The following is a 12,473-nucleotide window of genomic DNA, read 5'->3' as shown; positions in this document are numbered from 1 at the left end:
CAGATTCTGAAAAAGAAGGATGAGTCGGCAGGCTGAGCTTTAAAAATTGCTTCTCTGACAGATAATGTTGGGGAACAAATGAAGTTCAGAAACAAGAGCGTTGTGAAATTAGAGAACACTCTTTTGAGTGAAGTTCTAACTTAGAAGCAGGACAGATTCCTTGCTGCTGAAGAAGTGACCTGTACCAAAGGAAGGTTGAATGTTACGCTGTAACAAAATACATTTTGTTAATGTGCTTGTTAGGGTCATGGGGGTAAAAACCAGAATTTAACTATTTAACTACCTTTGAAAACACCAAATAAACCAAGTTGACTGGAAAGACATTTTAGACTTGACTTTTTTTTTTTTTAATATATTGGAAGTAAGCTGCAAGTGTTTGGCTATATCCTTACGGTACATCACCTCTAACTACACTGAAGACTTCATTTAAAAATCCAATCCAAACTAGATTGTGAGAAAACAAATACCACTATGGAAACTTTAATGGTAGAAATGGAGTGTTTGCACCCACACACACACTCACTCTCTCAAGTCATCAGCAGCTAAACTCAAGGCAGTGCCCAGGTTTCCTGCAGTTTTCTTTACATTTTCACACCCAGTAGGATTAATCTCCCATGCAGTGCAAACTAAGCTTTGTATCATAATGTGATTTTTGACCACAGTCAAAAAAGGTGGTTTATATTTCAAACTAACTTCTGAGTCATGTTTCTAAACTCTTTCCTCCCAACTACCCAAGATCTGGCAGTTGAAAGCTATCAATACCCTCTTAGTTCAGCAGATATGGTCTCAGCAAATGGACATTCCTTTTTGCTTTTTACCATGAATGTTTCACCTGGGGAATAGCCTGAATTGCCCATTTTACTGTGTCCTCTGTTGTGAGGCTTAGTGCAGATGAATGAGAGCTCTTGATTCCTTGTTTTCAGCTTTTAGAGAACCAGATGTTCTTGGTGTTACTACGTAGAGCCCATGAATTAGTACAGCTTCTCTTGGAAAATGAAAGCAATGAAACACTTCTTGTTTAAAGCTCTAACTCCTTGAGAAGGCTGCCTCTGCAGGGAACAGAACCAGGCAGTTAGGAGTGTTTACTGGCTTTAAAAGCTTTCTTCCATTTCAAGGAAACAGCAAAAAAATTACTTATCTATACAGGGGAAAGAAGTGTAAATTCAACTCTGAAACAGGACTTAAAATGGCATAATCTCTGATGCTGATGATTCACTTCACTTACTTTACAAGCAAAAAATGTGTCAGCTGGTTACCAAGGCTTCATCCCCTCCTGGGACACTGGATTCAGGTTGTACCCCCTCTCATATGCCACTGAAATAGGACAATCCTGCAAGCCAAATGTAACTGCTTGCTGTCTTTGCACATTCCCTTTATACTGAGCAGTCAAAACCAAAAACCAAAGCTGAAAATCTAGTGTTTGAACCAGAAGTTAATAGCTCTGTCCAAGGTGCAGACAGGGAACAGGATTCTGCTCATCCCTGAGATAGTTCAATACTGCCTTATTGAAAAAGAAAAAAAAAAAGGACAGAATTAGTTGTTAAATCAATAGGAAAAAAATCTGATTATCAGGAAGCAGAGTGAGTACAACAACAATCATCTCTTCAGTGTAAAGCTATGCTCTAACTAGCTCATATGAGCTACAGAATACCTCTGAATATTTCCATGCTCAGTGTGTACAAGCACATCCATTGTGCTGACACAAGGGACAGCAGGACCCTCCCCCAGAGCTCTCCCTGCACATCAGGGACTCACTGAGCTGAGCTGAAACTGGTGGATACGCAGCCAGTCAGCTGAAATAACTGATATTCTTCTATGCAAAACCAAATTCTCAGAGTTTAGCTTTAGAAATCCAAGCTTTAAAAATCAAGCTAACCCAGGCATCGCTTTTGCAATAGTTATAGAGAAAATATTATGATTATTAGCACAAATATAGAGGAAAAACTTCAAAAGATTTTCTTTAGCGCTGCATTTTGGAGATAATGTGCTTTACTTTAATATACAGTAGAAATGTCAAGGAAATCTGAAGTACAGAAGAGTTTAATTCAACACCAGCTCAACATATTTTGGCAATGTAAAATTCACTGCTGGCACACACTGTTCAGCAGAACCATTTTTACAGGAACACATCTTTCATCTATTTATAAAAAGCCTGAGGTTGATTAAGAGATGCAACATTGCAAGCCTTCCCAAACTGTGTTTGTGTAGGTGAATATTTATTATAAAAAGCATTCACTACAGTAAAAAGGACATGTTGAAATACCCTGCACTGCACAGTAAACATGTAAGACTGGATACAGCACTTCAGCCTCTGCAGCTGAAGTCAGGAAGGTGCTCAGCAGCTCACCTGGCTCATTAACTGTGTGCTGAGTAGAGTTAATGCAGAGAATGAGACACAGAAAAGCACTGCTGTGTACTGGGAACAAATGTGCAGCAACAAATGAATACTCACAGTCAGGAAAACCCACAATCACCACATAGAATCAACTGGCTCTTAAAAATGGGGCTTAATTCCCACCAGCAGAACCTGGAGCAATACAAGAGTCAAAAAGCAGAGCTGCAATATTTAAGTTTCCTAAGGAGAAGAACCAGATTTTCATGAAACACAGCAGGAAAACAATCCAGGGAAAATTTGCAGCATGCACCATTTCTGGGCCTTCCAAGAATGCCAGTGAGTAGTTTTCTAAAGGGTGGAATGTTACAGTAATCAAATCTCTCCAATATGAGTATTTCTGGGGAGAGATGCAAGAAAGTTGGGAATGTATATTTAACATGTCAACACAGTTAAATTATTGCAGAAAAAATGCTAGTAGGAATTTAAAAAACAAAAAGCCAAGAGGCTTTATTTCAAGAAAAACAATTAATATCATATTATTCAAAAAACTTTGTCAAACAAAGTCATTGCAAGTTAAGGTCCTCAGAAGGGTTTGGACAGGCAGGATCCATTTTCTGAAGGTACAGGTTAAACCCACGGGAGGATGCATATGTTCAACATCACATACACATGGGTATAAACACACACAGCTTTGCATTTTGTGTGTACACTCAGAAACAAAACACACTTCACAATGTGGAGCTATACAGACTATACAATTTACACAGCTGGGTGTCATTCCAACCCCAAGTATTACCATTTGCTAGAAAACAAACTTTTACTTTGTACAAGACCTTGACATGAGCAAGTTTACCCCTCGCTCAGGAGGCTGAAACTGAAGAATAAGCTAAACAGTCAAAAGACTTTATTTCAACTTGTACAAAAGGCATTAAAAACCCTAAAATACATGCTTTACCAAATATGTTACATCATACAAGTCAGTGTGGTGTACTTGATAAACCCAGCTCAACTTCATCCACTTTTAATGGCATATTTAGTTCGAAATGTAAAACTGACTACACTGGAAAACATTTATTTTAAAATCAATTTCCAAGTGCATTACCTAAAAAAAATAAATTGCTCTAGCAAAAAAAAAAAAAATAGAAATATATATATATATATATATTACTGAGTGAAATGAGCTCCCATTCAGAAAAACATTTTGTGTTCTGTGTAAGCATCATGTGGCATTTCATCTGATTCTCTCAACCAGGCATAGTACTCTAGACAATGTGTGAGGCATTTTTCTCTCTGCTTGGCAGATGGATTCCTTTTTAGAATGGTTAAATTGTTAGTTGCTCAAAACAAAGTTTAATTTCACGATTGGTGACTTAGCTAGAGTGTCAAAACACATGTGGGAACTGCCAACAAGAAAATACATCACATCTACTGAAGCTCTTTTTGGCCTCATTGTGATAGTATCAGACACAGAGTAAGGCATGTAGATCACTGCAATCACTAATCACTCGCAATCCTTTTGTGATGGGAGAAGCATTTCACCCTCCTCTGTGTTACCCCACACTGAGTTTTTCACATGGCTTTTGCTCCACTCACACAGAGGTGTGCACTGGTGTGGCAGAATGGGAAGGAGATGAGCCTCTGTCAGAGGAGGAGGAAATGGAACGTGTGGCAGCTTCCCGCTGCAAATCCTCAACCTTCTTCTGAAGCTCTGTCCTGATGGCCAGCAGTTCTTTAAGATTTTGGTGGATTGGAACCTGCCAAGTAAAGAAACAAAAGGCTTACTGTGGCTCTCATAGTGAGTTATCTTTTCCAGCAATGTGTCTGCTGTTTCTTTCAATAACAAGGAATTCAACTCTGGTGAATTTCGGTATGTCAATATTTAGGGAAGGTGTTTCTTAGTCATTTGAAATGAAACATTGCAGGAAAGTGTCCCTTTCTAACAACACAACTGGCAGGAAACCTATTAAATATACTCCAATAAATGTACCTGTATCCCTTATCAATACCACTGTCAGCTGAACTTAAAATGCCTTTCCTGGGAATGATTTCTCTGGCCTGTTGGGACAGGACTTACTTTATACATGGAATTAAAAAAGCTGGTTCCATATGGAGCATCTCATTACTCTTCTAACCAGGCATCCTTCCAGGAGTCTGACCCCTTCCAGTGAGAAAAGTGCAGCAGCCAAGTGAATGGTGCCTGGACCTCCCAGAGTCTTACTCCAATAAATCTTTCACAGAAGTGCATTGTACAGGTTTCTGCTTCTGACATTACCCAACAAACATCAGAGATGCAGCACTCTGCATCAGAGCCCTTTCATATTCATCTGAAACATTCAACTATATTGTGGCCAAAGGAAGATTCAAGCCATACTGGATTTTGCAGCTGGATTTGTTATCTCAGACGAGCAGAGAGAACCATCCCCCTCTTCCAAATTCCACAACAAGGGAAATAAAGTTTTACTGTAAGTTGCTTTAAATTTATTTTATCCTGTACAAACTCTAATTGTTTATAGCTTTTGGAAAGAGCAAGAGGGGAAAAGAATTTAATTGCACCCGACACAACCATCATGGGGAAATGCAGCACTGGGAGACCTATGGATTGTTAGATGAGTAATTTATACCCTGGGCTTCTGGAATGCCAGGCTCCAGGGAACTGCATTCTCCCACCATCAGTTCCCACTGATGAGCAGTGACTGTTAAAGCTGGGATGCACACCTGAGCCTGCCACCTGCACGTGGTGCCATGAGAAGGAAACAGCAAAAACCAGAAAGGGTTTTTCTTGCTATCAATATGCAACCGAGTCACAACTTACATTTTTGTGAATTCCTGCTTTTTCCACGCATTTGATATTGATATTTTCAGTATCAAATGCAGAAAGACACCATTTAATTTTTAACTCTTGTTCTAACTTAAAACAATGAAATAGTACCAAAGGTCTTTTTAGGTCTACAATTTTTTGGCCATATGGTTTTTTCTTGTTTGTGGCTTAGCCTGTGAACAGAAACTTCAGTGTATTGAGAAAGTGCTGCTCCCAGTACCCTGGGAGTCATCAATTCATCCAGCATGTCATCTACAGCAATTTTAGAAGTGTAACTTTCAGAGTCTTCAGCAGAACAATAGCTGCACACCACCAGTTCCCAGTGACCCTGGAGCCCTGCCCTCACTGTGCAATGAATTCCCTCTTTTGCAGTTTTACCCTCTATCCTCTATACAAACTCTTCAGCAAGCGAGGCCACAAATCTACAGATCTCCTTCACTAATCAAACACCAAGCACACACTCCAGAAAGCCAATCTCATTTTTCTGAGGTAGACTACAGAAAGTAGAACACCTACAAACATGGCAAAACTGAGCCTGCTGATAAAGATGGTCCAGGATGCTGCAATACACACTGTGGAAACTTCAAATTTTAGTAAAGATTGAGATTTTCTGGAATTGGCATCCCCTGTATTTATTCTTCCCTCTCAATCAAAGATCACTTTCTCACAGACTCCTACTTTAGATTTCTTCAGGAAGACATTTTCCTGAAACATTTAGGTCCCTAACAGAACGATTTACCATTGCAATCATCAGTCCCACAATGGCTCCCTGGGTCATGGGAGTCATTGATTTCTGCACAGCTTAACCATGACTCAGTGAACCAGGCCAGATTTCACAGGGCCATCAGCTGCTGGGTTCACTGCAGAGCTCACACACTCTCAAACAGCAGCTCCACAAAACTGGCTTTTGGGGAACCTACTACAAATCGTTCCAGGATAGACCACACAAAAGCTGCTGCAGGACTTGCCATGCTCTGCAAAGTGCTTTGAGGAAGGAAAGTGTGGCTGCACCTCTCAGTCCCTCTGCATGCCCAGAGCCTAATTCAACAGGCTCACGCTCCAACCTTGACGCAAGTGCTGTTCTCCCCACAGGTCCATCCTGAAGAGCAGAGCTGCCTTTCAATAAATTAGCTAAATAACAATAATAACATTTAAAAAGCCTCTGTATATTCAACTCACACACAAAACTCTTCAACATTAAGATTGCAAAATTACGCTCTCAAAGAATTAGGAGGTGTCAGAATGAAGATTACTTCTTCAACCTCAATTCAGCCTTCCTGTACATCTGTATAAAATCATTGGTCAAATAAATATTAAAATACTAGCTTCCCCCTTGTATTCCTCATTTACTCGGTGCACAGGCTGATGCTACTTAATTAATGAAAAGTTATTCAATATTTAGTTTTCTTTGCAGTGTCTGACCTCATCTTTTATTTATTGTTCTGAATTTAAAATGCTAAAGTTCCTTTTTCTGTACTTTCATCTCATGTCAAGAAACAAATTTATTTCTGCAGCACCCTAATGAGGTATGGGAGTATTAACACTTCACTTTTACAAACAAAGATCTGAAGCCAGCACCTCCTAATTTAACAGAGAACTTGGGAATTCTGCAGCTGGGGCATGTGGGTATCAAGCAAGACACCCAGTAAATAAGGACAAAAAAAGGGACCATCCTGTTCCAGGTGAGCTCCCTTACAACAGAGGAATCCTGTGGCAAAGGCAGGGAGAAATGTCATTTCTCTCAGGGGACAATTCTTTCTCAGCCTGCAGCCATGTCCCCTCCAGCCTACTTTCCCAGACTCTGTTCCACGGGTTGAACAGAAAGCCAACACCTCCAGCACCTGGAGCATTATTCACTCCTAGCTCCTATTCCCTGCTAGACACAACTCTCTCATACACTCTGTATAAAATCCATCTCTCAGGCCTTTTGATTTATTCTCAGTTCTTGAGAATTCACTGAGATTATTCCAGCCTCAGACCTCCAAATTGGAGGAACTTTTTCCAGGATATGAGCGGGACAGTTTCTGAAATATAATCCCACTAACACCTCATGTTTTCCCTAGAGATGGAGCATTTATAGAAAAACAGCCCCTTGCCCCAACAGAAGTCCTGTAAGTTTCCCAATATTTTCATTTGGAAAACATTTTTCTTAGTCACATTCTCATAAGAAACTGAGCCTTCTTGGATTATATTTTACAAAACAATTCAGTCAGACACACAAACTTGGGGACTCAATACAAACCATTAGAGCCCAGCTAAGCTGTGAGCAAGGCAGAGTAGGGTCTTACAGTAGGGAAAAAAAGGGGTCACCTTCAAAATATTGGCCATCTTTCAGTAAGGGCATGTTAGATTTAAAGACTGCAGGACAGTTCCACATGAATATCATCATGCCATTTCATCTGGTAATGTAAACACAACAGAAAGGTTTTCTGATGTGATGCCTTCCCCAGGAAAAGATTCTTTTTGATTACCATTAACACAGCATCATGTAGATGCACACAATAAACAATAAAATTCCAGAAATAGGTTTCACATATTAAGCTTCCAATGCACACTTCAATTTCATGAAATAACATGCCAAATTCAGTCTAGAAAAATTACAAGCAGCTCAATTTTCAAGCAGCTAACAACAGCTGATTTTTTACTAATAAAGGTTCATGTTCAAATTACATTATCATGGGGTAAGGAAAAGGTGGTGTAGGCAGTTGAAGTACCACAGAAGTTCCTACAAAGAGACCTGAAAAGCAGCCTGGCACAAGGATTCAGGAAGAAGAGTAAAAAGATGAAACATCATGAATTAAATTCTGTCATGAAAAACATTAAAATTAAAAAGTCAGTTCATTTCCACACTTCCTAAAGACTTATTCCCAGGGAGACCTGCTGCTGTCAGTGTATCCTCAAACCATCCTGCACAAATTCTTACAGATAAGCATCTCCATTTTTGTCACTTCACCCTGTTCTATTTCATCACGAGCTTCCTCTCTCAATTAAACCTTCTTCAGAAGGAAATGGGTCCAACAACCTTCACAATAACACCTGTAATGGCTTGCTGTGAACGAGGCTCTCCTTCACTCTGCCACTGTTTAGAATGAAAGGAAGTGGAAGAGTGACAGATTCTGTAAGGAACAAGAAGTTTGAAGAAGATTGTTTATTACAAGATCTTGTTACCACTTTAACCCTAGAACTGTGTACTTGCACAGCACAAGTAGCATCTCCAAGGCAAGCTTTTATTACTGTCTTGTTAAGAAATCACGTAATTGGTTTGCCTGAGATGAATTTGTTGGGAAGCTGACAGCAGCTGTACTGTTTTCTACTCTCTCATTCTGCCTCTCAATTAGGAGTGGAAGCTCAAAAGATGACTCTGGACCTATCACCCAGCTGCATTCAACATATTTTTGCTGCTCTAGTCCACAGATTTTCAGCAGAGTATGCATCCTTTCCTTTGTCCCACCAGTGTCCCCACAGTGATGCTGCCAGGCAACACAGCTTCTACAGCCATCATTTCTGTCCATAACCCAGCTAAAAGCACAGAACTATTTCTGCTGCATGAGAGGAGCCTACACAGATGAAACTCTACCCAGCAGTGCATCTACAGCTTGGCTGGGCTGGAAAACTTCCAGGGCCATTGCTCTTCAGGATGTTTTTCATGTGCTATTTAAACTATTATCTCAATGTGCTGAAAAACAGTACATTTCATTTCTGTGATTTAACACAATAGTCCAGTAAAAATGAAGTAGAAACATAAAGGTGAATGTACTACATTCCTTTTAATGGTTTTTAGAGGGTAAACGTCATAAAAAAAATCTGCCATGTATTATTTACAAGAAATAGAAATAGATTTCTCTAGTCATATAAAATTTATTATCAACAGTTAGAAGCTGCTCACCCCAAAACAAATTTGGCACTTGCATCTAATACAGGTAGTGACAGAAGCAAACAGGGACAAGAATATGGAGTTTGCCAGCAGCACTAAGGAGGGGGGAGAAGGGCCTGGATCCTTGGGAAGTCTGACCTCACTCCAGGCATTAACCAAAAAGTTGGCCCAGTAAAAGCTGCAGAAGAATCTACCCACAACACTTCAAAAAGACTTTTCAGTTTTGGGGCTTTTTTGTTTTCTTCCCACCCCCCCCCCCCCCCCCCATTTTTTTTTTTCATTTTGTGAGGGTTTTTTTAGATTTTTAAATTGTTACTATAATATTGACTCAGGAAGTCAGACTACATGCTGCTCCCCTACCTCATAAATAATTTTTCCCACCACTTACTCAAACCCTGTGCCCCAAGTCCTTTTACTTGTCCTGAGCAATACCCTCAGCATTAAATATAAGTTTTATAGACTTCTCCCTGTTGTCCACAATTCTGGCATCTTTCTGTTTGGCTTTAAGCCCTAACCAAATTTTGTACCATCACATTCAAATCCCTAGTTTTATTCCATTACCTCTCTTTCACTGAGTAATCTTAAGGAACTTTTTTTTTTTTTTTTTTTTTTTTTGTAAACAGAAAGTAAAAAGAATATTCAGCTCACCAGGAAGATTTTACTTACATTTTTTCCTGTTTCTTCCCATTTTAACATTTCTCTAAGTTTTTAGTTCAACTTCTCTCTACCAAGCCACAATTCAACATAGGACCTGATTCCTTACTCATACAACCTTCACCTGTAGCTACCTTCAATTTCTGCAATTCTTCTCTGTTACTTGGTTCTTTCCCCTTCCCTTCCCTTCCCTTCCCTTCCCTTCCCTTCCCTTCCCTTCCCTTCCCTTCCCTTCCCTTCCCTTCCCTTCCCTTCCCTTCCCTTCCCTTCCCTTCCCTTCCCTTCCCTTCCCTTCCCTTCCCTTCCCTTCCCTTCCCTTCCCTTCCCACTTTCTCCATCACCCCAAGGAGTCCCTCCTGTCTGGTACCTGCAGTCTCTTTGCCCTGGAAGGCATGACATGATTCTCACACTACTAATGATACCTGCAATATCTGAAAACCCCATTCCCAACCAGTAAAAAGCAGCAAAATGCTGCCAAAATGGAGTGAGCCAAGTGACATTCTTCACTAAGGAAGAAGTGATTGTAGGTTTCTGCAAAGTAACCAGTTAAAATGGGTGGTGATTGTTTTCCTCCTTTAGCTTCCTTTGCTGCCTATTTCATTCCAAAGCAGGTACTTTTCCTCCACCTTAACAGTAGGGTACCTACTGCCTACACTAAGCAGGAAAATATTGACAACACTGCTAAAAACATTCTTTATTACTAAAAATACCATTGATATGAAACCATTTTTTAAACTGAATTATCCACATATATCAAAAGCAGAACCTGGTGCAGTGTAATGCTGAGCACATGCCACTCCACAGTCAGGATGCATTATTCCTGCTGGGGAAGGATTTGAGGAAAAATAAAGTGTTTTATTTTTAAACTATGCCCACTAGAGAAACTATAGTTATGCTATACCATATACATACTACCTCCCACATAAAAATCATCTAGACATAAGACAGCTTCATTTCCTCAGAAAGCCTTCCTCTTCACAGAATTACTACAGTTCACTTTCAGTATTGATTTTCAGGTTTTCATTCCCAAGGAATCCTTCAGGATCCTGAAGTGCTTTTGGGTAGCAAAATTTGTCAACACAGGGATGGATAAAAGAGAAATTATAATAGTTACTCCCTTTTAGTACCAGCAAGTCTTAATTGGATGGATATCTACTGTGTGTTACTCTATGAGCTCAAGGACAACCATTCACATGAAAATTGTTCAACAGTGAATGCATTTTGCCTTGTTCAGTGAGCACACTTTATCTCTTTTAGCAACAGGGAAGAAAAGCTGCAGAAGAAAATGGTTATTTTAAATTCATTGCTCAGCTTAAGACTGTCAGTTTTCCAAAAACCTACTCTGTGCTTTGGAAAGACAACAATATCTTTCACTTGAGCTTTTTGTTCCTCTCTGTGAAGAAGTGGAACTCTGACAGCCTAGTTAACAGGACACCTGTAGCAAAAGGCAATCTCAAATGATGAAGACAGCAATTTTCAATAATAGTCAATACTTCTACACTTCTTGCTCCTGAGAGATCAAAGAAAAAGCCCTGGTCTCCTGGAAAAGCAAGGACAGAAATTATGAATTTTGGATAGCAAAATTCATAATTTCCCCACAGCTACCAGGTGGGAACTGGAACTCACAGATTTCCAGACTCAGGAAACTGCACATGCTACAAGCTGATGCCATTGCTTGTTAAAACCTACAGCCCACTTAGATTTAGACATCTGAGACATGAGAGAAATGGAGTGCTTGCCCCTCAGAATGTGTTAGAAATTCCCAAAAATGAAGATTATTTGCATAGTACTAGCTTGTCCCATTCTGTGCACATTCTGATGCTCACTATAGGAGCTGATTTCTTTTTCTTAGGTAACTACAGTTTCTTTCAGCATCCAGGATAAGCAGTTAGTCTCTATTTTATTCCATACTGATTGAATACTGAGACTTTCATCTATAGATGAAAATTATCTGCAGTAAACTAGACTCTGGAAATCTTTACTTGACATTCTAACTAGAGAGAAACCACCAAGTACTGGCCAAAACCTGCCTCATCTCAGAAGAAACTTTGTTAATTGCAGGGATGAAATCTGCTTGGCTAAGGTAACACCCAGCTGCTGTCTAAGCCACAAGGCAATTCCTCCTCCTGACACCTCCTGCCCCACTCTTTCATTCAAAAAGAGGGACTCAGGACCAGCAATGCCAAACAGTTCCAGAGCTGTGTGATAACTCTGTCCTGCCACAAAATGGTGGTAAATCAAACGTGTGGACTTTCAAAAATATCCCAATGGCAACTTGCTTGGAGGGGAACACGCCAGGCAGTGTGACTGAAGGCAGGGATAAGTACATGAACACTCCATGTGCCAGACAGTAAGTTACATGCAGGAAGTTACACATTATCCTATTACATGCAGGATAAAGCATTGCAGTAATTATGTTTTCCAGTTTATTGTCAGCAATTTTCCCAGTGACACTCAGGATCTTATTTGTTGTTTTCACTGTACAATATTCTGTGTTTATTGACATTGAAGCACAGCTAACATCTGATTGCTCAACTGTTCAACACATCAAATCCTCTGGCAATAGCATCAAATAAAAGCAGCAATTGTAAGCTATTTATATAGTTTACAGTCATTTCTGTATATACTGAACAAACAGCTTTACCTATTCCTACCTCTCCCTTTCACATCTTTAAGTGAGCTGCTAACAAGTCAATGGAATTTCCTGATTCTTGCACAGAAGTTTTGAGATTGCCTTTAGCAGATGATCCCATCACAGAAGCTGAATTGAATTTCTACGTGATAGATGGTGC

The 12,473-nt window shown here is 39.8% G+C and overlaps 1 protein-coding gene across 9 annotated transcripts in view; it reads right to left on the bottom strand.

Annotated features, from left to right (window-relative positions):
- Positions 1-2,030: 2,030 nt before the first annotated feature.
- Positions 2,031-12,473, bottom strand: part of MTMR1 (myotubularin related protein 1) — a 38,398-nt gene continuing 27,955 nt past the window's right edge. For all 9 annotated transcript variants that reach the window (XM_084212971.1, XM_084212973.1, XM_084212972.1 and 6 more), the window contains one exon: positions 2,031-4,089. In XM_084212971.1, the coding sequence (XP_084069097.1) occupies positions 3,925-4,089 (165 nt within the window). In that variant the 3' untranslated portion in view covers positions 2,031-3,924. The remainder of the gene's footprint in view (positions 4,090-12,473) is intronic.

The sequence above is a fragment of the Fringilla coelebs genome (assembly GCF_963513975.1).
Source record: "Fringilla coelebs genome assembly, chromosome: 11".
NCBI lineage: Eukaryota > Metazoa > Chordata > Aves > Passeriformes > Fringillidae > Fringilla > Fringilla coelebs.
Note: the sequence above shows the minus strand (reverse complement) of the source record. Positions and strands in the feature narration are given on the sequence as shown.